At 41.3% G+C, this 27,372-nt stretch overlaps 1 protein-coding gene and 1 long non-coding RNA gene across 12 annotated transcripts in view; one reads left to right on the top strand and one right to left on the bottom strand.

The window, feature by feature from the left end:
- LOC133492851 (uncharacterized) overlaps window positions 1-15,231 on the bottom strand; it is a 33,149-nt gene extending 17,918 nt beyond the window's left edge. The window contains exons 1-2 of the long non-coding RNA XR_009792777.1: window positions 15,142-15,231; window positions 13,984-14,442 (exon numbers count right to left, since the gene is read on the bottom strand). This is a non-coding gene — a long non-coding RNA (uncharacterized LOC133492851). The remainder of the gene's footprint in view (window positions 1-13,983; window positions 14,443-15,141) is intronic.
- Window positions 1-23,652, top strand: part of LOC133492850 (general transcription factor II-I repeat domain-containing protein 2A-like) — a 36,273-nt gene extending 12,621 nt beyond the window's left edge. For 4 of the 11 annotated variants that reach the window (XM_061805622.1, XM_061805620.1, XM_061805623.1 and 1 more), the window contains exon 3: window positions 17,245-19,944. In XM_061805622.1, coding sequence (XP_061661606.1) covers window positions 18,466-19,533 — 1,068 coding nt within the window. In that variant the 5' untranslated portion in view covers window positions 17,245-18,465 and the 3' untranslated portion in view covers window positions 19,534-19,944. The other 7 variants (XR_009792774.1, XR_009792770.1, XR_009792773.1 and 4 more) reach the window with 7 other exon arrangements.
- Window positions 23,653-27,372: the final 3,720 nt, after the last annotated feature.

Genomic DNA, 27,372 nt, shown 5'->3' with positions numbered 1-27,372 from the left:
CTCCCGGAAGACTGGACGACGACAGCCAAGGTGATCAGAGAGACAGGCAGGAGAGTACTTGGTGTGTCATCTGGTAGGAAAGGGGAGAAGGAGACTTGGTGGTGGAACCCCAAAATACAGGGAGTCATACAAGGAAAGAGATTAGCGAAGAAGAAGTGGGATACTGAGAGGACTGAGGAGAGGCGAAAGGAGTACATCGAGATGCGACGTAGGGCAAAGGTAGAGGTGGCAAAGGCTAAACAAGAGGCATATGAAGACATGTACAGGCACTACAAAGGATGAAAAATGGAAAGGCAGTTGGTCCTGATGACATACCGGTAGAGGTATGGAAGCAATTTGGAGAGATGGCTGTGGAGTTTTTGACCAACTTATTCAACAGAATACTAGCGGGCGAAAAGATGCCTGAAGAATGGAGGAAAAGTGTTCTAGTTCCCATTTTTAAGAACAAAGGGGATGTTCAGAGCTGTGGGAACTATAGAGGAATAAAGTTGATGAGCCACACAATGAAGTTATGGGAAAGAGTAGTGGAGGCTAGACTCAGGACAGAAGTAAGTATCTGCAAGCAACAGTATGGTTTCATGCCTAGAAAGAGTACCACAGATGCATTATTTGCCTTGAGGATGCTCGTGGAAAAGTACAGAGAAGGTCAGAAGGAGCTACATTGTGTCTTTGTGGATCTAGAGAAAGCCTATGACAGAGTACCAAGAGAGGAACTGTGGTACTGCATGCGTAAGTCTGGTGTGGCAGAGAAGTATGTTAAAATAGTACAGGACATGTATGATGGTAGCAGAACAATGGTGAGGTGTGCCTTAGGTGTGACAGAGGAATTTAAGGTGGAGGTGGGACTGCATCAGGGATCAGCTCTGAGCCCCTTCCTGTTTGCAGTGGTAATGGATAGGCTGACAGATGAGGTTAGACTGGAATCCCCTTGGACCATGATGTTCGCAGATGATATTGTCATATGCAGTGAAAGCAGGGAGCATGCAGAGGAACAATTGGAAAGATGGAGACATGCACTGGAAAGGAGAGGAATGAAGATTAGCCGAAGTAAAACAGAATATATGTGCGTGAATGAGAAAAGTAGAGGGGGAAGAGTGAGGCTACAGGGAGAAGAGATAGCGAGGGTGGACGACTTCAAATACTTGGGGTCAACAATACAGAGCAATGGAGAGTGTGGTCAGGAAGTGAAGAAACGGGTCCAAGCAGGTTGGAACAGCTGGCGAAAGGTGTCTGGTGTGTTATGTGACAGAAGAGTGTCTGCTAGGATGAAGGGCAAAGTTTACAAAACAGTGGTGAGGCCGGCCATGATGTACGGATTAGAGACGGTGGCACTGAAGAAACAACAGGAAGCTGAACTGGAGGTGGCAGAAATGAAGATGTTGAGGTTCTCGCTCGGAGTGACCAGGTTGGATAGGATTAGAAATGAGCTCATTCGAGGGACGGCCAAAGCTGGATGTTTTGGAGACAAGATTCGAGAGAGCAGACTTCGATGGTTTGGACATGTTCAGAGGCGAGAGAGTGAGTATATTGGTAGAAGGATGCCGAGGATGGCGCTCCCAGGCAAAAGAGCGAGAGGAAGACCAAAGAGAAGGTTTATGGATGTGGTGAGGGAAGACATGAGGGCAGTTGGGGTTAGAGAGGAAGATGCAGGAGATAGGCTAAGATGGCAAAAGATGACACGCTGTGGCGACCCCTAACGGGACAAGCCGAAAGGAAAAGAAGAAGAAGAAGTTGTTAGTTGTTTACAATGAGTTACAGTGCAAAGAAGAGTAAAGTTAAAACAAGAACCATAGGTTAATTTTAATTTTTTGTGTAAGAGGTAGCTATTTCTTTATAGGGGGGAAGATGTGGTGTTATGGGTTGGATATCATAACAACTGCATTATGGCATATACGGCATGTAATATTATGGCATATACGGCATGTTCAGTAGCCGGATGGAGGCGATGCGGAAGTAACCCAATAGTGGTTTGGTTAGTATGCGTGGTACAACGTAGAAGTAAAGATTGAATACTTTGAAATGTGCCTGGTCTTTTTGTTATATAATATAACAAGAGAACACAGTCTGTTTGATAAACCTAATCTAAAACACTATGCTGCCTCTTATAAGTGTGTCTTGCTGCTTACCTTTTGGTTTTGTGAAAAAAAAAAATCACTTTTGTTGATGGAGAAATTATGTCTAGTGTGCTGAGTTGCTCATCTCAAATAGATCACATACTATCAGAGCTGTGTACATACATTGGCTGATTGTTTCCTCATAATGGTAGAGGTTTGTCATATTTTCAAATTGTTTGAAAGATATTAAATATTGGCATTGCGCTGATAGGTGTCTGTAAGTGTTAGTTTAAAATCAAGTATCTTTGAGTACATGTTCCTTTGCTAACTCATTCCAAACAAGTTTAAAACAGCGTCTACAAGCTTATTAAACTAAAAATATTGACCTGGTGTTTGGATATTTGAGTAAACATTGTCCTGGGGAGCAGTTTGTTCATCATTACGCAGATGTTGCCTCACTATTGCAGTGAGGTCGTGTTTACACCGGCATGCTAATAAACAAATGACAACTGTGTGGTGGAGGATTTATATGATTTGAAATAAAGCACCACTTGTATATTCTCCACCAACCGCATTTAGAGAACATCTTTAGGTGTATTTGCAAAGTTTCGGGAGCTGTTTTATGATTCAATCTGGATTGAGCAGAGGAGCATTTTTTTGTTTTTATTAAGTTACACCTTGCTGCAATATGTCTTGTCACTTTGCAGAGACAGTAGCTGATAAAATTAGTTGAAAGGAATTATATAGGCATGGATGTGTCAGCGAGTTTGAGGTGTTGTTTGTATTGCAAGTTACTCACACACACACACACACACACGTTTGTATTGCAAGTTACTCCTCCCCCAACACACACACGTACACACGCACACATGCACACGTACACACACATTCACAGGTTTGCTCGCATGCACGCACATACACGGACACACACACATCCAAGCACACGCAAACAGGTCTATCCTTAGCTCGAAGCGATCACTCAACGCTGAACAGGGAGAAAAAGGGGAGAGGAAGAAGCCAAACCAATTCCAATACAGCACTAATGGGCCACATCATGCCAATACAATAAATAATGGCCCTTTCAGCTCAGTCAATAGTGAGCAAATGAAAATTTAACCTTTCATTAAATGTGGTTACATTATTTCCCTGTAACATTTTTTGACTCCTGTAAATGTTATTGTGTGAAGCTTCACATTGTTTTTGATTTTTTTTTTTTTTTTTTTTTTTTTTATAAAAGGTTACCGTATTACAGTCAATGCAGAAAAAAATATAATGGAAGCTCCAATGTGCTGATCATTATGCTGAGAAAAAGCACTGGTTTATAACTAAAACTGGACCTGATTCCCCCCCAAAACATAACTTTTTGCATGTATTATACAAGGTGTGACAGAAACGTTCCGGGATGGGTGTCACTAAGGCTATATTTTCAATCCATTATACAAATAACAGGTTTTTCTCTTCATATTAATCCTCCTGGAGTCTAAACCTGCCTGCCACACACCACACAAAATGACAGCTGTAGACTCTGTAACCCTAACCACACTGACCAATTGTGTGCAATGCGACGTAAAGCCTGGATCATTTTTTCATTTTCTGAGGCTACACATATTACACCATATTAGACTATTATTCCTGTATTACTTTTATCGAACCATAAAAACATAATGTGATTGTCAAGGAAGAAGGGTTGTCACAAATAGAGGACGTGGGTGAGAATAAAGGCGATTGTGTGGATATTTTGAGAAGTTAGTTCTCCATTCACTGATTGCACCTGGTGTGCGACATAGTGTACATCGCCCACAGGCATTTTGTCTACAGAGATTGTACACTTCATTAATTCATCCACAGGTACATATGAAACTATAATTTATAAAATGTTGAGTATTCTTATATTCTGTAAAATATTTATACTGTACGTAATGTACTTGTGTGGCTTTATATAGGTCTCCCTAGTTTAAAACCCAGAAACTATTTTCTTTGTATGTATGAAACCTTATGTACATTTTTCAGCGACATCGTGACCTGTTTACTGAGTTGAAATTTGAATCACTGCAAAGGCAGTGGTCATACGTTGACTACTCATTAAAATTAGTGGCGCACATTCCACGACAGTTCAGCCAGGTTCAGCCGCATTGCTTGGTTTGTATCGGGCTGAACACACCCTCTCAGCATTCCCTGCTACATCTTCATACAATCCTGGAACGATTTTTCCAGTATCTTACGCTGTACCATAATCAGAGCCATGCCAGTGTTGTACATGTCTTCAAAACAGCACCCTTGATGATTCCCTTGATCTTGGAATGGAGGAAAAAAAAAACACTAGGCCTTGTCGGGTGAGAATGGAGGTTGCTCTGGCATGGTGATGTTCTTTGCAGCCAGGGCCTGTCAGGTTCTCAGGGCATTGTTAGCAGGTGCATTGTCAAAGTAAAGCTGCCACCTACTGTTCTGCCAGAAACATTAACTCTTCTCAAACACGAAGCTAAGCAAATGTCACATGATCCTTTCTAGATGTTAATCGTCAGGCCCTGTGGCAAGACTCACAATGTACGATCGCCATCAAATCAAAGATTGTGAATAATGGGAGTTTGACTTTGAGCTTTGAATGTCTTTGCTTCTTTGGTCTCGGTGACGTCTGAAGGTTCTGGCTTATGGTTTGAAGGTCACATTCAAAGATCCCCGATCATGAATTATGTCTGATCTGCTCTTACTGGTCATCATCATCATCACTCACTCTACTCATTAGTTGAGGGTGTGACAAAGAGGAAATATATTTAAAAGGTGGGGGAAAAAATTTAATGGCTGCAGAAATCTGAGGTCAGTTATTTACTCCAGAGCAATTTCATTGACAGGGAAACTCATTTTCAGTTTTTATTTTAGCTTTGATATTTAGTATATATTCTGTGACAGAAACCCTAGAACATTTCTGGAACACCTCCTACCTGTGTCTAAATCTCTACTGTCTACTGTCTGGATGGTCTGTCGAAATTATTGGGAGAGGAGCTGATAAGTCTCAAGGCAAGTCTGCTAAGTAGATGAAAATGCTTTGGGCCTCCTCTTCACTGTGCCCTCTTGATTAATTAGCTCCAGCAGGAACAGGAGAGAGGAGTTCTCTCCTGAGAACTGCGCTCAATGGCCTTAAGGGGAGACCAAAGCCTACATAATTAACTTCCAGTTTTAAGGATCAATGTGGTCCGATGAAAATCGGAGTAGGAAACCAAACAAAAATGTAACATTATCATGAAAAACACTTCTGGAATTAAATGTGTCATCTACCAACTTTGGGCTAGTGGTGAAGGATTTAATTTCGCAATATAAAAATTCAACACTGACCAGTTTTGTCTCAGAAAGTTGAATGATTGAATTTTACTTTCAGGTCTTTCCATGGGTAAGGAGTCCAAAAAGGTAATCGTATCCAAATCGGGAGGGAAAATTGCAAACATGGGTCTAGCTCACTATGAGTCAATGACGAGAAACAAGGAATGCTGGAACTTGATGAAGAGGTCCAACGAAGTGGAACTGGTAACAGTCAGAATGAGATGTGAGGTTTATATGCATGGAGTAATTAGCATAGACAAGACACTTTGTAGGGGGGCTGCTCCAGGAGCAGGTGGGTGCAATCTAGGGGAATTATCACACCCATGACAGCAGGTCCCCCTGCCCAATGAATGGATCCCAGAGCTACCAAAACAAACAAACAAACAAACACAAAACATGGTGGGTGGAAGGAGGCAGAGAGACACCCATCATGGTATGTAGAGGGGCTCTCCAACCCACCCAAAGTGAGGTGCTTCGGTGGGCAGTTCAGGAGGTCAGGTAGGACGCCAAGCACCAGGGTTTTAAACGGGGCCATCCAGTCAGACATCCATGAAGACAAACCCAAAAGCAAAACAGGAGTCAGGCAAGAGGGCCAGGTGGCAGCCAGTGGTTGAGCATCCCCAGTGCAAGAGGGAGAGGCAGAAGCTCCCGGTTGAGCACAACCGAAACAGCAGCAAGTGGCGGCCGCAGGTCAAGCCCACCGGACATGAGCAGGTGCAAGTGGTGGCTGCGGGTCCTACGCCAGAGCAGGAAGCGGCAGCAGATGAAGATTTCCCGTTGCCAGAGTAGGGGGTGAGTGCAGGTGAAGTGCTGCCGTCACTTAAGAAGGTGGTGACCACTGGTGGAGTGCCGCTGGAACAAGAGCAAGAGGCAGCCATGGGTCAAGCGCTGCTGGAACAGGAGCACAGCTGACATGGCCAGGAAATTATTTGGCTTTAGACTTAGAGAACAAGTCTTTAACATGATGATAACAGGTGAGCACTCAAGACAAGTCAGGATCCCCTGATGGAATCTATGGAATCTCCTTAGAGACATATCGATTAATAATATGGGGTGGCTTGAAACAGGTCTGGGCGCAGTTGCTGGCCATGACAGAACATGCCCAGAGGAATAGTCAATATTGGGGTTATGTAAACTCAATAGAGGGTTACCCAAAATCAAGTCTTAATTCATTGCATTGAAAACGTGAAAACCAACACATTCCGAGTGGGATCAGGTAATGTCACTGTGACCATTTGTACATGAAGAGTAATCTTACCAAATAAACATCCATCTGCAACGTAGACATTGCGATGCTTGAGTTCAAAGGTTCCAAGGTGGGAGCACCTAGCGAGCATCAGAACCAGACTCAATGAAAAATGTCAGACTCCCCGTTCCAGTTCTTATGTTGATGGCATCAACATCTTTGACATGAGTTACTAATGGAATGACATAACTGCCTGCAATAAAACCGCTGTACTTCCCTCAACCGGTGTTGATTTACCTCAGCGCAGAGATGGAACCTGGCCAGTTCCATGGGTTTAAGCGTGCTGACACTGGCCAGTGGATCGAAGCTGACACCAGGTGTCTTGCCATCGTTCAGCTGGTCACAGAAGCTAATTTTTCAAGAGCATCGGGGTGAATCCTTCCACCGAGCTTTGTCCAGCTTGCGGTCTATGATGCCTTTGTCTATCTTGATGGTGAGAGTGATGAGCATGTCCAAGGAAGGTCAATTGATCCATTATCTTAGCCACTTATCCTCACAAGGGTAGCAGGAGTGCTGGAGCCTCCCACAGCTGTCAACGGGCATGAGGCAGGGTACACCCTGAACTGATTGCCAGCCAATCGCAGGGCATGTTGAGAGAGACAACATTCGCACTCACAATCACACATAGGGAAAATTTCAAGTGTCCAATTAATATGCCTGTTTTTGCGATGTGGGAGGAAACCAGATTGCCCTGAGAAACAGGGCAAAAATGCAAACTCCACAAAGGCGGGGCCGGGATTTAACCCTGGACCTCAGAACTGTGAGGCCAACGCTTCACAGCTGCGCCACCTCGCTGCCTCGGGACTAAATATTCTTTGATGGCAGGAGATAGCCCTTGAAAAGAAATGCATCGAGTAGTGCCCTGTTGTTCTACTGATTGTCAGCTGCTAAAATGACAAATCCGATGTCCTAATCTGACATCCTGCACTTGCCTTACTTTAACAAGATGATGGAGCTAACTGCCTCACGGTCTGGTTTGGAATACTGAAAAACCTGCTCCATAGTCCGAACAAAAGATGTCCATGAATGATGTGACAAGAGTTGCAGCTCCATTTGGGAGGAGCCCAGGCCTCCACTTGGCCAGTTAGGTGGGAAATGATAAAAGCAATCTTCACCCACTCTATAAGGAAGGCAGCTGCCTGCATCTCAAAATTGTCAGGGGTGTGGCCAGACCACTGCCCTGGGCGCGACTGCATTAGGCAGAAGCTCCACATCTGCACCTTATTGAGGCTAATTAGGCCAGACATATAATTCTTGTGTTTTTCATTCTCAGTTGCCAGTTCATTGTATTTTAAATCTGCATTAGTCTGCATGAGTATACGAGCCTCTTATGTATTTACCTCGTTGTCACAGCCAGCGTTCCTGTGCTACCACAGCTAAATCCAGTGTTGTTTTTTGCCTAGAAGTAATCCGACCTCATTTTCATGTTTTTGGACCTTGCCTTTTGCCACATTTTTTGTGCCTCTGGCCTTTTGGACTGCTTACCTGTGTATGACCTGTGCCGAAATAATACCCCCATCAACATCATGTGGCTGCCTCTGAGTCCTACATTTGGGTCCAAACCCATGTCGCATGCTTGTGAAAAAAAAGAAAAAAAATGTTTGTACTGGGTGATGAGCATCTTGATATTCTCAGAGTCTCCCGTAAACCTCTTGGGGCGAGAGAGCGGTGGGCAGACAGCAGCAGAGGTGGCAAGTGGTGACATGGTGACTGAGACGGCTATTTCCTAATCATATTGATAAGATCATTAAACTCTGAGGCCACTTCTCTCTGAATAGTATCCTGCTGCTCTAAGAGTTCCTTAAGAAGAAGATGGAGAGCAGCAAGTTGTTCCTCCTGCTGTGTGATGTGTCATCCCTGCTCTTGAAGGGCTCTACTCACCAAATCTGAGTCTGCTGGGTACATATTCTGGCTAGTTCATTCTGTAAATATCACATCATGGTATACCATGACTCCAATAACAAGGGGTGGTTTAAGAAGAGAAGTTAAATTTTAGGCAGAGGTTGGTACATGGGTAGGCAGTCCATAAGCCAACAGTATCCAAATTGTGAACACAGCAGGGTCTCTCTCACGAGTTAGTCAATGACGAGGAACAATGAAACCTGAAACGTGATGGTGAGGGGCAATGGACTGCCAATAGCCAGAATGAGATATTGAGAATGTTATGTATGGAGTAATTAACATACACGAGGCACAGGTGGGGAAGCTGCTCCCAGGAGCTGGCATGCATGAGGAAGAGGAATGACCACACCCATGACAGGGAGTGTCACGCTTCAGCTACACTGACCGGTGGTTGCCCGGAAAGGTGTTTGTAGCTGCATGTTCAGGTTCTGCGATCAAAAACTGGGAGAGTGCCGGTCATGCACGTGGTGACCCAAAGTGCCCTGTGGACAACAAAGGAACGGGGATGGGCTTGGCCGAGGCCAGGATGTTGGCGAGCTGCCACCAGGCCTAAAGGAGAGAGCCAAAAGTACTCCAAAATGCAAGAACCCAAAAGAAAAGAGTCAGCATTTAAATACGCCAAAGGCATAGCCAAAACGATGATGGGCAATTGGGAGAGGAAGACCACCCACACAGGCTGGCTCAAATGTATAATTTGAACATTTGCATATATGTGCGTGAATGAGAAAGGCGGAGGGGGAAGAGTGAGGCTACAGGGAGAAGAGATAGCGAGAGTGGAGGACTTCAAATATTTAAGGTCAACAATCCAGAGCAAGGATGAGTGTGGTAAGGAAGTGAAGAAACTGGTCCAAGCAGGTTGGAACAGCTGGCGGAAGGTGTCTGGTGTGTTATGTGACAGAAGAGTCTCTGCTAGGATGAATGGCAAAGTTTAAAAAACAGTGGTGAGGCCGGCCATGATGTACGGATTAAAGACGGTGACACTGAAGAAACAACAGGAAGCAGAACTGGAGGTAGCAGAAATGAAGATGTTGAGGTTCTCGCTCGGAGTGAGCAGGTTGGATAGGATTAGAAATGAGCTCATTAGAGGGACAGCCAAAGTTGAATTTTTTGGAGACAAGATTCAAGAGATCAGACTTTGATGGTTTGGACATGTTCAGAGGTGAGAGAGTGAGTATATCGGTGGAAGGGTGCTGAGGATGGAACTGTCAGGTAAAAGAGCAAGAGCAAGACTAAAGAAAAGGTTGATGGATGTTGTGAGGGAGGACATGAGGGTAGTTGGGGTTAGAGAAAAAGATGCAGGAGATAGGCTAAGATGGAAAAAGATGACACGCTGTGGTGACCCCTAACAGGACAAGCCGAAAGGCAAAGAAGAAGAATAAAATCAAAAAGTAAAACAATCATATCATATCATATATCAGTTGGTTACTGTTCAAAATCACATTTGATGCTGCTTTAAATCAATATTAATCCATCCATCCATACATTTTCTGAGCCGCGTAACCTCATGAGGGTTGCATGAATGCTGGAGCCAACTCAGCTGTCATCGGCTAAGAGGCAGGTTTCACCCAGATCTGGTTGCCAGCCAATCACAGGGGAAAAGGGGGACAGACAACAGTTGCACTCACTATCACACCTAGGGGCAATTTAGAGTCTCCAGTTAATGGATGTTTATGAGTTGCGGGAGGAAACTCGTAGTATGTAAATTGTGTATTCTTATGTGTTGACTTTGTATACTTGATTGCTTTTATCTGACTTTAACTTTAACATAAACTAAGTAGTGTGAGAATATTGTATCTTATGTGCTGACTTTATTTATTGCTTGTTTTGACCCTCTGCAGCCCAAAGGGGGGCACTATTCCTGTGCGTCCTGGAGGCCAGTCCCAAGCCCGGATAAATGCAGAGGGTTGGGGCAGGAAGGGTATCCGGCGTAAAACTGTGCCAAACATACATGAGCGTTCATCAAACCACTTCCATAACGGGTAGGTCATAGCAGGGGCTAACTATACCCGCCCCCGGCACTGTTAATCTGCAAGGCAAAGGTAGAAATTCAGATAATGTAGGTTGAAGACAAAAAGAGAACGAAAGCAGCTTAGTCGTTAGAAGAAGAAAAGGCATGCACAGTCCCTACAACTGTGTGTAGGGACTTTGAATGTTGGGACTATGACAGGAAAAGCTCAGGAGTTAGTTGACATGATGATTAGGAGAAAGGTTGATGTATCGTGAATCCAAGAGAGCAAGTGGAAAGGGAGTAAGGCTTGATGCTTAGGAGCAGGGTTTAAATTATTTTACCATGGAGTAGATGGGAAGGGAAATGGAATGGGGGTTATTTTAAAGGAAGAGCTGGCTAAGAATGTTTTGTCGGTGAAAAGAGTATCAGATCGAGTGATGAGGCTGAAATCTGACATTGAGGGTATTGTGTATAATATTATTAGCGGCTATGGCCCACAAGTAGGATGTGACATTGAGTTGAAAGAGAAATTTTGGAAGGAACTAGATGAAGTAGCCCTGATCATCCCAGAGAGAGAGAGAGAGTTGTGATTGGTGCAGATTTCAATGGACATGTTGACGAAGAAAACAGGGCCGATGAAGAAGTGATGGGTAAGTACAGCATTCAGCAAAGGAACTTTGAGGGTCAGTTGGTGGTGGACGCAAAAAGGATGGAATTGGCAGTGATGAACACTTATTTCCAGAAGAGACAGGAACATAGAGTGACTTACAAGAGCGGAGGTAGGATCACCTAGGTGGGTTATATTTTGTGCAGACAATGTAATCTGAAGGAGGTTACTGATTGCAAGGTAGTGGTGGGAGAGAGTGTAGCTCAACAGCATTGGATGGTGAGGTGTAGCATTACTCTGGTAGCGAGGAGGAAGATTAAGAAGACAAAGGAAGAGCAGAGAATCAGGTGGTGGAAGTTGAGGAAGGAAGAATGTTGTGTAACCTTTCGGAAAGAGGTCAGACAGGCTCTAGAGAGACAGGGAGACCTCCCGGAAGACTGGAATACTACTGCCAAGGTATTCAGAGAGCTAGGCAGGAGAGTACTTGGGATGCCTTCTGGTAGAAAAGGGGAGAAAGAGACTTGTTGGTGGAACCACAAGATACAGGAAATCATCCAAGGAAAAATATTAGCGAAGAAGTGGGACATGGAAAGGACTGAAGAGACGCGGAAGGAATACATTGAGATGCGACTTAGAGCAAAGATAGAGGTGGCGAAGGCTGAATAAGAGGCATATGATGACATATACACCAGGTTGGATATGAAGAGGGAGAAAAACATTCCTACAGGTCAGACAGAGCGATTGAGATGGAGAGGATGTGCAGCAAGTAAAGGTGATTAAGGATAGCGATGGAAATATGTTGACTGATGCTAGTAGTGTGCTCAGTAGTTGGAAAGAGTACTTTGAGAAGTTAATGAAGGAAGAGAATGGGAGAAATGTAGGGATGAAGAGGCAAGCGTAAATGACCAGGAAGTGGCAATGATTAGTAAGGGAGAAGTTAGAAAGGCACTGAACCTAATGAAAAATTGAAAGACAGTTGGTCCTGATGAGATACCAGTGGAGGTATGCAAGCAATTTGGAGAAGGGGCTGTGGAGTGTTTTATCAACTTATTCAATAGAATACTAGCAGGAAAGAGGATGCCAGAAGAATGGCAAAAAGTGTACCCATTCCCCAGTCCCCATTTTTAAGAACAAAGGAGATGTTGAGAGCTGTAACCAATGACATTTGTGTGCACATCCAAACATGTCATGACACTCCTGCAAGTGAGTTTGTTTGGCAGTGACATGCAAAATTTGGTTATAAAATACTAATATAGATGTGGGGGAGCATGTTTATGTTGCACTGATTTGCATTTGTAAGTCCAAGATTTTGATTGACATATAAATATTCAACTGATTCATTGACTCATTGACTTTCTTTTTGTTTTTTAGCATGCACACAAAAATTCTGTTTGCTCAGTGTCACCAATAATGAACATGTGCACCTTTTCCCCCTGCGGCCTTCATACACAATTTAGCCAGAAAGCCATAGCTGATCATGATTTAGCTTTTGACACAGCCAGCCCCACGGCAGAAGTGGGGGACTAATACAGATATCTGACTTCCAGACTTCGATGAAGGGAAAAAGAGAAAGAGAGAGAAAGTGGAAAAGCTTTTATTGACTAAATGATAAAGAGGTTTGTAATTATCAATAGCAGTAATTTTATTGATGAATTCCCAGAAAATACATGATGTACAAGACGTTCAGCAACGTCTTAACATAGTATTGCTTCATTCATTGTGGCCTATTGTTAAACTCTAATGTGTTTCTACGGGAGTGGAGGTCACAAATTGTGTTAGAAGGACCTGCTCCTATTAATACTACATAAGGCTGATGCAGAGCAGCACTGTCATCTTCATCTCTGGCTCAATGAACAGGTTCCACCCAAGACAGCACCATTCTTGCCCATGGGCATCTCTCTGTCTTTTCTCTCTTGACCTCTTCATTTGTCCAAGTCTCAGACTTTCAACACAATCACACTATTTTTGCAGCATTTCAACAGAGGGAGCGGAGGCCATCTCAGCTAATGCCTTTGAATCTCCACACTTTAGCTATCACTAAGATGAGAGCCTCTTCAGGCAGGCAGGCAGGCAGGCAGGCAGGCAGGCAGGCTCCTGTGTTTGCCTCAAGACTCCTGCACAATCCTTGAATACTGAGTCGTGAGTGGCTCAAAAATATGCAGTCAAATACAATTAAATGACTCAAATTAAATTGTACAATGGTTATGCAATATCTGATCATATTACTCATATTCAAGGGATTTCAACAGCAGCCAATTAGTTCAAAGTATAAAGTTTACATACTCAAATTAACACTTACACATGACCAGGCTTTCGTTTGAAGTGAGTGATAGATCATAATTACTTTTTTTTTAATGAATGCATTTGAAAATGAAATGCAAATAGTTTAACTTGATAAGAATTCTAGCCTGGTGCAAAGTTGGCAATATTAAGGAGAAGCTGTGTTTGTTTCAAAGGCCCCAAACCGGTATTGTGGTCTTGTTCAAAATCCTATAATTATAACAATGTAGTTAGTTCATTTCCTGTTAATTGAGATGCATCAAAGGGGCTGGCCCAAGAGTTAATGAAAAGTAGATCATTGGCCAAAAGAGACACTTTGTCATTCCTGCAATAATGATGGAATTCTTTAGAAACCCCTGGCTTAATTGTACAAGGGACTTCCTGACCTTTTTTACACTTTAAATTTAGCTCCAAGGTGCCTTTGTAAGGTGATGCACATGAGTAATGAGATATGAAATCAGTCTATTAATTGACTTTGAAATTTAAACCTGCAAGACTGAACATATAACTATACATATGCATTCCTCTTTTAAATGTGAACCGTTTACCTAATAAAATTATTCGTCTTGCCCATCAAGTAATTATCATGTCTCTATAACTATAGTAACTAGGATGCAAAGTGGATACTCACAAGGGTCATGGCATGACTTCTTGGGCCTGGTTAGTTAGCTGTGAGGGGTGGGGATTTCCTTTCTCATTTTGTGGAGGCCTCCTTTAGTCAACATATTCACCTCCCAACTTGAAGATTCCCCACCCCTCTTCACCAGTTTCAAACTGTCATCCTGCTGGGTGGTGCCTGACCATCGTTTCAGCGCCTATCGGTGGGTGGGGTCGTCTGGATCTTCTGGTGTTGGGGGGGATGGTGAAGGTGAATTGTGGTGGGTCCAGGTGGTGGTTGGCGTCTGGGGTGCCTGGTTGGTCCACCTGTCCCTCTTTTTTGGACTGGCTGTGGCGACTTGGTGGGGCTGGCAAATTACACTGTGTCTCTCAGTGTGTCCTCACGACTTATCTCCGTGGGGTGGGCTTTCTGGCTCTCCCTTGACTCGCACTTTCTTCTTTTGGATTGTTGAGGCCAAGTACGAGCATTCATCTTGATAAACAGATCCACCATTTTGCATGGACATACAGGTCAAGAAAAAATAATTATTACATCAATGTGCAATTTTGCTGCAACTGCATGAGAGCAAGTATTGCCTTTCCTCATAAGGACAATAGAAGTTTCATTGTATTTATTGATCAACAATTGCTTTTTTAATTTGTTTTATAAAGGCATACATATGTAATAAATGTCCACATTTACACACATAAAAGGCTTATGTAGTTGTATTTACGTCACAGCTACAGTCATCAATGCATGCAATATGTTTTCATTCTTTGTCTCCTGTGCCCTGAGTTGTCATGTTCATCTGTTCTCATCTGGATGGCCCAGAAGACTCAGTCATGGTGTAACATGATAATGCTGCTTTAATTACCCTCTGGTCAGCCCACTTATAAACCTATTGCTGCAACAGTCAATATCCACAAAGATTCATTCATGCCTAGGCTGATGGTTAACTTGGGATCTGTTGCTGAGTGTTTTAGCTTAATTGATATCCTTGTTTAGCAATGAGCCAGTGGGAGTCAGAGGGTAGTTAAATAAAGCAGTTTAACAGATAGAAATTCAGATGTCTAAAAAGACCAACCTAGTTCACTGCTGCCAAGACAGTTGTAGGGTGATATAAGGTTTTTGAACAGCCTGAAAAAAATGACTACAAGTACAAATACAAGAGCAGGCAAAATCCTCTCTTACCCTCCACATTCTTGTCACCAGCTTTTCCAGCTCCTTCCGTGGGGTAGGCGCTAGCAAAAAATCCAAACCGAAACTAGCAGACATTCCAACTGTCAGGGGTGTGGCCAGGCCACTGCCCTGCCCTTTCATCAAGCAACAGACCAAAAAAATGGAGAAAGAGTAGCTAGCTGTATGAACATACATACATATACCTTTACAGTACAATTCAGGTTTGTGGATACTATGACACAGATAGTTGAGAATATTTAATGAATTACAACAAAGGTCTTCAAAAGATGTAGTATATGAAAAATCTAATTATTCACTGCATATTGTATATGGAGTACCAGGTTTAAGTTTTGTCATCATAGATAATGGCCAGAAAGCATGGCCAAATCTCATTTCCTGCAATCAGTAAACCAACTACAATTACATCTCATAGTGTTATGCTCATTGATAACATACCAATGTGATCAACAATACAACTAAGAAGGTGATTTTAATCAGCCACATGAGTAACCATCTTCCAATGTTTACAGTGCTTGATAATTAATTAATAAGAGCAATACAAAATGAATATGAATGTACTGTGTAGAAAAACATGAAAGAAAGGGGAAAAAATCAATTAATATCACAAAATTGGGAGCTAATTTATAATTAATTGTATGTGGCCAGTGGTTGTATTTGTTCAACAATACATTAATCTTTATATGAGAAATATTTTCCAGACCATTAAATTTACAAAAAAAAAATGTGCACAATTTCTTTTGTTAAAAAAATATATAAAATCATGTAACATGGGACGGATATTACTTTGCCAATGTATAATATTCACAAGAGATTTGCTTTGATGTTGAAACTGGTACTGCAGCTGTATCTCAGACATGAGGGGAATGTAAATTTCAGGACACCTCATCAGTAGTGTACCTTTGAATTATAGTGTTTCTACCTTTCAATTCTAGAAATCTTATCAAAGGTGGGTAACTGCTATTGTACAAGGTAATTCAAACTGAGTTTGTGTCCCATGCCCAGTCATTAAAGTTGCCTTGTTGTTTAAATGGTCCAGCCCGCCACTTGAGGGTTCTGATCTGGGTTCTCAAGTGGCCGGTGGTGTGAGGACTAAGATTAATGAAAGGATCTTTTTTTTTTTTTTTTTTTGAGCTATACAAGGGCCATTTTGCTTCATCTATATTCATTGAAGGACACTTTTCACTACTCCGGGGACTGGCTTGATTGTCTGCTGCAGAGCATGTCCATGAATAACCACATTTCTGTCAACAATTTAATCGTAGAAGAAGCCAAAAGATCTCTATGAGCAACTTGAATCAGAAAGACTTTAGTATTCTGTCCTCATTGATAAGCGTTTGCTTCAGTTCTGGGTTCCAGTCTTCATCAACTGAATTTTACAGTGGGACTGTGTGCTCTGTGATGAAAATAGTGTCATGCTTGTGGGTAGTAAAGGCAAGGAGGGCAAGGCAAAGACGTGGTGTACCCAAGTACAGTGAAGCAGGCAGCCAAGGCAGGACTCCAGGAATTTCAAAATATGTTTTATTCCAAAAACAGAAAACAACCAACAACCAAAAATCAAAGTAACAAAGAAAACCTTCAATAAACCTCGAATGGAAACAAGATAGGTCATGGCACAGTGAGACAATGACATGGGCAAGGGGTAAAATGGACATCAAGAAAAAATGGACCAACAACAATGGAAAGAAACCAGGGAATTAAATACGCAAAGAATGATGAGACAATGAAAAACACCTGGACAAGACACAAGTGGCTGGAGGGAGATGATTGGTCAACATCAGGTACGAGTTCAACAGAAACAGGTGAACACAGCTAACAAAATGAGCTCATGAGACATGGAAAACATGAAACACATGAAAACATGAAACAAAACCAACTCAACCAAAACATAAATCGTGAAAAATAGACTGAAGTGAACGGGAACAGAGTACCAAGACTAACCAAAGGTTGGTGGCTTCAATCTTGGGAAAAATTACATTTTGACTAATATTAACTCACATCATTTATTACCAGGCCCTGGATAACTGTCTGGCTTCTGGGTTGGAAGGAGGGCTAATTTTGGTGCCTTAATGGAATTGGTTTCTCTTCTTTCCAAAGATTTGATGGTATTACCCTTGCTCTCAAGAGCTGCTGCCAGACTAAGGACCTGACAATGTCCTTTCCTGTCAAGAGAGACAGCCTTCATGCTTCGATCAGCCTCCTGGTGCAGTAGTGGTCAGAGGGATCATGTCATCCATGTATGCTTGGATAAGGGAAAGCGGATCCTCTAGTCCAGGGGTGTCAAACATACGGCCCGCGGGCCGGATCCGGCCCATCTGGTGGTTTGGTATGGCCCAGGGAAGAAAGCTGCATTGTATAAAAAAATATGAATTTTCTTTCAAATTTGTAGTTCTTGTATTATCCGCTCGGGGGCGCAGTGTATTAGTACGTGCAGACAACATGAAAGCAACACTGCGGCGGAACTAGGACCACCTTGACCTGGTAAAATTGAACGTCTGTACAGCGTCTATTGGCGACAATTGCATTATCTACTTTTCCGTTTGCCTCGCACCCTCATCAGCAAAATGTCTTTGTCAAAAAGGAGAAAAGTAGACACAGTGTCGGACTTTTCAAGAAAAATGGACATGTCCTTATATGTTCACGGAGGTGAATGGGAAACCCGTGTGCCTGGTGTGCCAGCAGCAAGTTTCGGTGCTTAAAGAATACAATATTCGGCGCCGTTACGAAACTCAGCATGGTGAAAAATACAACAGTTTGCATGGAGAATTGAGAAAACAGAAGGTAAATGAAATGATGGCGCGTCTGAAGAAACAGCAATCTGTTTTCACCCGGAGCCGAGAAGCCAGTGATGCTGCGGTGAAAGCCAGCTACCTAATTGCGAGCCAAATAGCAATGGCATCAAAGCCGTACAGTGATGGAGAGTTCATCAAAAACTGCTTGCTGACGGCTGCTGAAATTGTGTGTCCTGAGAAGCGACATGCTTTCGCCAATATAAGCTTGACAAGAAATACCGTGGCAGACAGGATTTCGGAACTGTCTGCAGATTTGGACCACCAACTAAAACGCAAAGTGGGGTCATTTGTGGCATTTTCTGTTGCGATTGATGAGAGTACTGATATCACGGACGTCGCTCAACTGGCCATATTCATTCGTGGAGTTGACAAGACTTTGAATGTCACAGAGGAGTTTCTTGAGCTGGTGCCAATGATCGACACCACAACAGCTGAGGACATTTTCAGCTCGGTCGTCGGAGCGCTGGACAGAGTCTGAGCGGACTGGTCACGCGCCGTAAGCCTGGCTACTGATGGTGCGCCGTCAATGATCGGTAAAAAGGCAGGTGTTGTGACAAAGTTCAGAGATAAAGTACAAGCCGCAAATGGGGGAGGTAATTTTTGGACATTTCTTTGCATTTTGCATCAGGAGGCATTATGCAGCAAATCGCTAAGAATGGATCACGTCATGGAGGTGGTTGTCCAAACTGTTAATTTCATCCGAGCCAGAGGTCTCAATCATCGTCAATTTGACAGCTTTCTCAGTGACTGTAACATTATCCATGGTGTGCCTTATCACACGAACGTACGATGGTTAAGCAGAGGTGCTGTGCTAAAGCGCTTCTTTGATTTACGTGATGAAATCGGACAATTCATGGAGAAAAAAGGTAAACCTGTTAAGGAATTACAGTGCCATCTGTGGCTGCAGGACCTTGCGTTTATGGTTGACATCACTGAGCACTTGAATATTCTTGACAAAATGTTGCAGGGACGCAAAAAAATCGTAACACAGTATTATGACAGCATACGTGCATTCAAGTTAAAGCTCGGGTTATGGGAGACGCAGGTGGCAAGCGGTGACCCTGCTCATTTTCCCTGTTTAAAAGATATGTGCGCAGCAAGTGTTAATTCTGACGTGAAACGGTACAAAGAGAAGATTTCAGGGCTGTTGATGGAGTTTGAGAAAAGATTTCAGGTTTTTAGCGAACTCGAAACAGATTTTGCAGTTTTTCGCTCACCATTCACAGTCAAAGCTTCTGATTTGCCCATTGCCATGGAACTTGAAATCATTGATTTGCAGTGTGATGTAGAACTGAAGGACAGATTTGCCTCTGTAAGCTTGGACACATTTTATAAGTACCTCCTACCAGGCTATCCTGCATTGACAGCACTAGCTGCTAAAACATTGTCCACGTTTGGGACAACCTACCTTTGTGAGCAAGTTTTCTCACTAATGAACATTAATAAAACGAAGCTGCGCTCAAAGCTCACACATAAGCATTTGAATGAGATTCTGAAATTGGCTGCTTCTCAGGACATGATGCCTCATATTGATGCACTTGTGCAGGATAAACGATGTCAAGTTTCAAGGGCAAATTCCAAGCAAGACGAATAATTGCTGTGAAAGTTATTCATTTGTTCAAATTGCTTTCCAGATGTTGAAAAACAGTGTTTTTAAGTTCCACAAGGCTGGTACTAAATGTTTTTGGAACATTGTTACTATTTCTGTGATCAGTTTTATGTACAACACACTTAAATATATGTTTAACTGTGTAAAAGTGTTGTTAAAATTGCACATACTTTATTTATGTTCTTATGTTATTCTCTTGTTCATAATATATTGTTCATAATGTAAAAGGAAAATTCTGTTAATAAACATTTTGATAATTTACTCATTCTTTGCACTAATTATTAGTATTAGTGACTAATACAAAGGAAAAAAAGTGGGCTTATTGTTAGTTCTATGTAATTTTGCAATGAGTTTACTGGTCCGGCCTGCTTGATCTCAAATTAAGCTTTATCCGGCCCGCAGACCAAAGGGAGTTTGACACCCCTGCTCTAGTCTCTTTACCCTCCACCACCAATTTTAAGGTCCTGATGATGACCTCCATAGCCAAGTGAAGTTCAGAGGTGAGATTGTACAATCTGTCATGATTCCTACTTCTATGCACTGCCATGATGTTATCAAATCAGCCTTTGTGAACTACAGGTGCATATTTTATCAGCTTTTAGCAGAGTAGTGATGGATAAAAATGTTGAAGTATTGCTAGCGGAAGTTACGGGGAAGTAACTCAAAGCCATTGGCTAGGTCAAGGAAAAGGACATTGAGATCACTTATTTCCCTCTTCACTATTGGATCGGGTGTTAGGTAATACCAATATGTTCCAAGCAAACAAAGAATCCAGGAGCTGAGCTTCCAAAAAAAAAAAGGGTTAAACATCTGGTGTGTTCTTTTAGCTCTTATACAGTACTCAATTCAACCCATGGGGTAAAGCTGATCTTGCAGAATTCTACTTTTTTGGTCATTTTTCCTAAGTAAAGAGAGTCTTGACAAACTTGAAGGGGTTTGGAAAGAACACCTTGTACTTCTTAAGTGTGTGGTCTTCCTTCCGACCTTTGGAGTTGGAGGGATATCATTCACCAACTAACATTTCACAGATTATAGCAAACATCACTTCCTTGGAGCAAGATTAGGCATTATTCAGATTTGTGAGATTAACACAAAAATCATAAATCAATTTACAACGGTCCTTGAAAAAACAATGTAATGTACAGCATATCCAACAAGTAACAAAGCTATCGGGAGCAATGTGAAAATCCTCTTCAGCTCTTAAATTGGGTTTTTAGGTCTTCCCTTCTGAATGTATCCCCAGATATGTCTCCCTTAACAGCTCAAAGTAATTAGCAACGACCACATGCCAAAGGTAGGGTAGCTACAGAACACAGAGTTGGCAGCAGGCAGACCTTATCTTTAATTTGAGACAGTGAGAAACTCTGCTGGGGACTCATGGGGAGCTGGGAGCAATGAAGAAGTCGACTCCCAAGGTCGCTTCACTGAGACAAAGTAGTCTAGGGACAAAGGATACCCATATAGCCTAAGTGAGGTGAATTGTGACAGTTTAATTATCTAGTGCTAAACCATCTTTGTTTTCAATTGACCAAATCTTTCGTGTTGTTTGTAATAGGAAAACCACTCCAAAATGAGTTTCAAACATGTACAAAGTGATGCACTTTTCTCAGTGCTCCAAACTTTTGAGTGATGTCACCTAAAGTCCTTTAGGGGTTCCCATTAGTCACAATGGTGAGCACAGATCCCAGCCACAAACAAACAAACAAACAAAAACGTTCAATCTTGGACAAGCGCTGTTAGTCCAATCTTTACACTGTCAAGATGAAGAAGAGTATACCAACTCAGTCAATAATGATGTATAAAATGCTTGCCATCAAAACACACTGTGCAATCCTGACAAATGAGAAGGTTTCTAGGTCCAGGTGTTATTTAAAAGAGGAAGCATACAGAGGAGCATTTTTAATTTTGCTGTCAAAATAAGTTATGGTGCAAAATCATACAAAGTCCTTCAACCATCAGGTTCCACAATTGTGAATTTGACTAATAATCTTGGGGAAAGAAACCTTGGAAGTTGCAGAGTGCTATCATGGTGACGTCTCTGAAGTGACCTAAGTTAAGTGGAATCACATGCAAAGCAGTCAGACTGCAGTGCTAATATATGGATCATCATTTGTCAACAAAAAAAGGCAGTATTTTTTGGTTTAATATATTACTATTTGTAATGGGTTTGACAAGGGTGTTAAAATGTTAGTCTCTTCCGTGATCTGTAACCAGTGAAAGTGAGGAACTAATTATACGAGATTACAAAGAATTCCAAAATGTATGTAATTCTAATGGATGTAATCCATCCATCCAGACTGGGATAAAATATGTATTTAATTACAGTTGCCTTTGGAAATTTCTGTGATTTAAAATTTTAGTTACATTTTAAATATTGTATGTAGTAACTGAAAATGTTACTTTTTTGTATGTTTTTCTTATCATCTTCTATAGCTGAATGTTGTAATGAGCTCTTTGGTCACATACAATTTTGCTGTAGTAAAAATAATAATAATAATAATTATATATATATATATTTCCATAGATGACCTTAAAGTGGTCTGAGATTTTGAAATGGTTAGACTCATAGTTTTAGTTTTTCTCCCTTTTGATCATGTAAAAGAACATTTACTGATTAACAGTTGTATCTTAATATTTTTGTACATTATTAGAGAACACTCATCTGATATGATTTATGAAGCAATATTGTCTAAATCACAGAGATAACACAACAGCCAAAGCAAGAATCAAGAATCAGTTGATTGCTTGAACTCAGGTGATCAAGTATTTGTCCATGCAATTAAATTCAACCATGGCTGGCCAGAAGCTGGATGTTTTCCGGTAAGTGTCCTCTTTTTTTGACGAGCCACTTTAGGAATCTCATTTATATTATAACTGAGTTAACCTCTCCCACAGATGATTGAGGTCCGCTGTAGTTGCGTATTTTTAAACCAAAAGTTGACCAAGTATACATTAACATTAACGAGAATTTTGCATGTTGGTGTGGGAGAACTAACAAAGTTGTTTTTATTATTTTTTCCCATGTCCCCTTTAAGTTATGTAAAATACTAAAACCAACAAAACCAAAGATAACTGCCATGCGGACGCCTAAATTCCTATTTTTATGTTGCTAAAGCAGTGCTTTGCCTCATCTGTCTGGCTAATGAAAAAAACATGACAAAGGACCATAAGAAAGCAATAGCAAAGCTTCACGCATACAGGGATGTCAGATTTAAGTGATACATCACAATCAAACCAAACCTTTTAATTTTCCCAAAGCTAAGGTTGGGAGGAGGAACTGGTTTAGTTGGCATATTTTATTGACACTGGTCAACATACTTAGTAATAGGTATGGAATTTAAAAAAAATATATATAATCCATCCATTCAATATCTGAGCCGCTTATCCTTTCTAATATCATGGGAGTGCTGGAGGCTACCCCAGCTATCTTTGGGCAGGAGGCAGAGTACACCCTGAAGTTATTGCCTGCCAATCGCAGGCCACATGGAGACAACTAGTCGCACACACAATCACACCTAAGGACAACTGAAAGTCTCCAAATAATGCATGTTTTTGGGTTCTGAAAAGCGGAGTGCCGGAGAAACCCCACGTAGTGAAGGGTTATGTAAATACTTTTTTGTTGAAATATATTATGCGGATGCTGCGCGGGGCTTTGCTATGTTATAAAAGAAAGGAAAAAGCATTGCATATGAAGCAAAGGTTGTGAGCCAACTTGTTTGTGTTAAAGTGTTGTGTGACAGGAAAGACAAAAACCACAGGTAACACAGCTGGGGAGAACTGAGAGGCCAAAAGTGCAAAATGCAGTCAGAGTGCATCAACTGACATACAACTTCTGCAAAGTGCGGTCAGGCTTCGGACGAAGAATCAGACGATAGACACCACAGATGAGTCACGACACCCAGATGGGAGGAGAACGGATTCAGCCAATTAATATGCATTTTGATTTAGGAAAATGAATATTCATGTGTTTCTATATAACTGGGCAACCCGGATGAGTGTGTTGTCTCTTGATGGTCACAATGACACACGTTTTTTGTGTCAGGGACCCGGGACCCAGATGTCTGTATTAGTTTTATTGTTAGGAATAAAACTTGTGTGATTTGATCCAATTGGTCTCTGATCTTCTCTCGGACAGAACGGACATGCCAAATTGTTAGGTACGTGGTGAGGAAGTAGACAGAGGTCGTGAAAGTTACATTTTTGGAGTCAGATTAAGAAAAAGGTGAAATCCTAACAGTAGGTACGGGGAGAACATCCAAACTCAACACAGGTGGGACTCGGATTTGAACCTTGGTCCTCAGAACTGTGAGGCAGATGCTCTAACCAGTCTTTTCACAGTGCTACCCTAATGATGTAATCATTTAGAACAGTTTATTGCGTTTTTTTTTTGTGCTATGACCTCCAAAATTACAGCTCGTGGACCCCAGTTTGATTAAAGAATTAATCGGTCAGGAGTTATGAGCTGGCATTTTGTCATGTCAGTGATCTCGGTAACATGCATGCTCTTCAAGATGAATAGCAAAAACAAAAAATCTCAGCAGAAGTACATCAAAATCTTGTGAATTCTTCCCCCCAAAAAGTAGAAACTATTAGAATTATGAAATTGAACCATATTTTTTTTTTTTTTTTTTTTTTTTTTTAGGTGTATTAAAGGTAATAATACATTTGAATATACAGGATGGTCGAGCTATAGACCACTGTAACCGAAGGCTACTTTATCTGGGAAAAAAAAAAAAAATCTGTAGTGAATGAAGACTGGACAAAGGGATGGCAGATTAAACAAAAAAGTGCCACTTCTTGTCCAGATAGTGGTTTTAGCCAGGAGCACTTGACTTAATGTGTTATTGCAGCTTGATGAAAGAGAATCTGGAACATATTGTTTGAGACAGCTCTTCATAACTTTAAGACTTCGAAATGAGCATCTGAACTTGAGTATAATTTTGATATTGCACTTAAATTTTAGCAGAAGAATTTGTTACATTGTTACCAGTTAGATATAAACACTGTGTGTTTCTTTCGGCTTGTCCTTTTGGAGTCACCACAGTGTGTCATCTCAGATGAACGCATATATGTTTGGCACAATTTTTAAACGCCGGATGCCCTTCCTGACGCAACCCTTCTCAGGGAGTGTAGGCCCCAGTGGGATATGAACCCACAACCCCTGGTTTACCAAACCAGTGCTCTAACCACTGAGCTACAAGGCCTCAGTTAGATATAAACACTGCTGTATCCAAATGTGGCATAAGGGTTAGGGTTCTTTTTCCTCTCCAAATTGTCACGGGCATCCCCTGTGTGCACCTGCCTCCAGCAGCAGCTCCTCAACTGCGGCTCATTGTCACTAATTTAGGTAGGCATATATTTAAGTCTTGTGTTGTATTGTTCGCTGCCAGTTTGTTGTTTGAGGCTGCATTAGTCTGCGTGAGTAGACAAGCTTCCTGTTGTGTATTTGTCACTGCCACCATTTCTGTGACACCACAACCAAGTCTAGTTAAACCTTGTTTTTACCTAGTAGTCACCCGACCTCGTGTTCATGTTTTTGACCTTGCCTTTTGCAACATGTTTTTGTGTCTTTGCCTTTCTTTGCTCTTGCTCATGTATTGGAGAAGACTGGTACCCCAGGTAAAACGTTTTGGGAAGATGCATGAGTAATTTTGAAGTGACTAAAGATCTATTTTAATACCTTCAATACATGTTAACACAAAACAACTGTGGTTTGGACAGCCTGCACTCCAAAACATAAAATTAAGACGCCCTCTGCAAAGATTGTCAAAATCTGTTTATACAGAATTGTGCATGAGGGTAACATGTTATACTGAGTTGCTGCATATGCGAAACAAGTGTCAAAGTATCAAAGATGAAAATTATACATTGATGCTTTTGCATTAGAATAATCACTGGTAATGGTATATAAAATAATCCATCTGTTATAACAGAAACATTTCACTTCTGGGTAATGCTAGATGGTGTTTGTGACTGTATTTAGAAGTACTGTAATTTAAAAATGTTAAAAATTATCCCTCTAATATCATACAAGCTTTCGATTTCATTGAGAAACTATTGTATCCCTGGAATGCACAAAGTAATTTTTATTAAATCCTGAAGTTGCATTTCAAAATAAAGTTCCTCTAATATGTGTATGTTTGAGTGTAATTAGATCTGATTTTAAAAGTATCCATATTAAAAATAACACCTCTCTTATCATACATCAATTCACCTTCTGGGAGAAATAACACCAGGGATACTAAAATACAAAGCTTCAAATGTTGAAAATACATTTTTCATTGAGTCACAGGTCTATTATTGAGGTCAGTCAGGCACATGCTATAATAATGTAATATTAAAAACAACAAATTTGTTTTCATTTAAAACAAGACAGTGAAATAAAATGTAATTTCGATTTTGACATGAATTAGAATAAATATTTGAAAAGAAAAAAAAATCCCCCCTTATGAATCGCAGCCAATTATGTCAGGAGGGGTTTAAAGATAACATCAAACAGCTCCATAAAATATACAGAACAATGACAAAAAATACAGAATGTGACTTGTGAGAGAGAAAAAAAATAAAAATATATACATTGGTAAGTGAAACCAAACTGGAAAAAGATGGCACGCTGTGGCGACCCCTATCAGGACAAGCTGAAAGGGAAAGAAGAAGAAGTGAAACCAAACATAGAATGAATAAATATTATCAAACAAGTACACTTGCAAATGATACCAACAATGGTCTTAAGTTAGTAACATTTAAACAGTTGCAAGAATCATCGCATTTCCTTCTCTCTAAGCAAAGCAAAACAAAGTTGTTTAAACGCCGCATTTCACACACAAGGGCACAGTGGAGCGGCTGTTGAGCGTGGACCTCACAGTTCTGAAGACTGGGGTTCAAATCCACCCCACCTGTATGGAGTTTGCATGTTTTTGCCGTGCCTGCGTGGGTTTTCTCCGGGCACTCTGGTTTCCTCTCACATCCCAAAAGCAGGCATTATATGGAGATTCCATATTGCGGCTAGGTGTGATTGTTGTCCGTCTCCATGTGCCCTTCAATTGGCTGACAACCAGTTCAGGGTATACCCTGCCTCCTCCGCAATCTGTGATTTGCTCCAGCACTTCCGCGACCCTCATGAAGCTAAGCGGCTCAGAAAATGGATGGATTTCAAATACAAGGTAACGCAATATGCTTAAGATGATTGAAAGCATTTAAAAACAAGGGAAAAACTTTCCAAACATTTACAACAAAGAAAAAGAAAAATACAATTAGTGTACAGCGCAAGAATGATGATGATGCTGTAAAAAGCTTGAGGAAAAAAAGGGGAGTTTCACCTTGTAATCTTGTAAAAAGAGTTTTTCTTGGGTGGCTTCAGTGGTAGCATCCGTTTATCATTTTGAGATTGTACTGAAAGACAAAGGGTACCATGTACTCTAGAGAAGTGGCTTACCGTATTTTCCAAACCATAAGGCACGCTAGATTATAAAGGGTAGTCTCAAATACAGGGGTCTATTTATGTACTTAACACAAAAATCAGGTGCACCGTATTAATGGGCACAGGCTACCTCCTAAAAAATGGAAAATGCATGCAAAACAGGGTTTAATTCTACTTTATTCTATTTAACAATATACATTAGTTTTTAATCAATCTTTACTTTGTAATCTAATGGGAGTTGTTGCACCATGGTTGTCCTTAGGTGAATGAAGAGATGACGCATTCTCATAAAAGGCAGTTCATTTTCTTGATTCTTCCACTTACGAACCATCGATCCATTGATGTTTAATTATTTCTTTGCTGCTATATTGTCATCTACAACCACATAAGATTATCGCTATCAC

The sequence above is a fragment of the Syngnathoides biaculeatus genome, chromosome 19 (genome assembly GCF_019802595.1).
Source record: "Syngnathoides biaculeatus isolate LvHL_M chromosome 19, ASM1980259v1, whole genome shotgun sequence".
Taxonomy (NCBI): domain Eukaryota; kingdom Metazoa; phylum Chordata; class Actinopteri; order Syngnathiformes; family Syngnathidae; genus Syngnathoides; species Syngnathoides biaculeatus.
The sequence above is the reverse complement of the archived record's forward strand: the minus strand, read 5'-3'. Positions and strand labels throughout refer to the sequence as shown.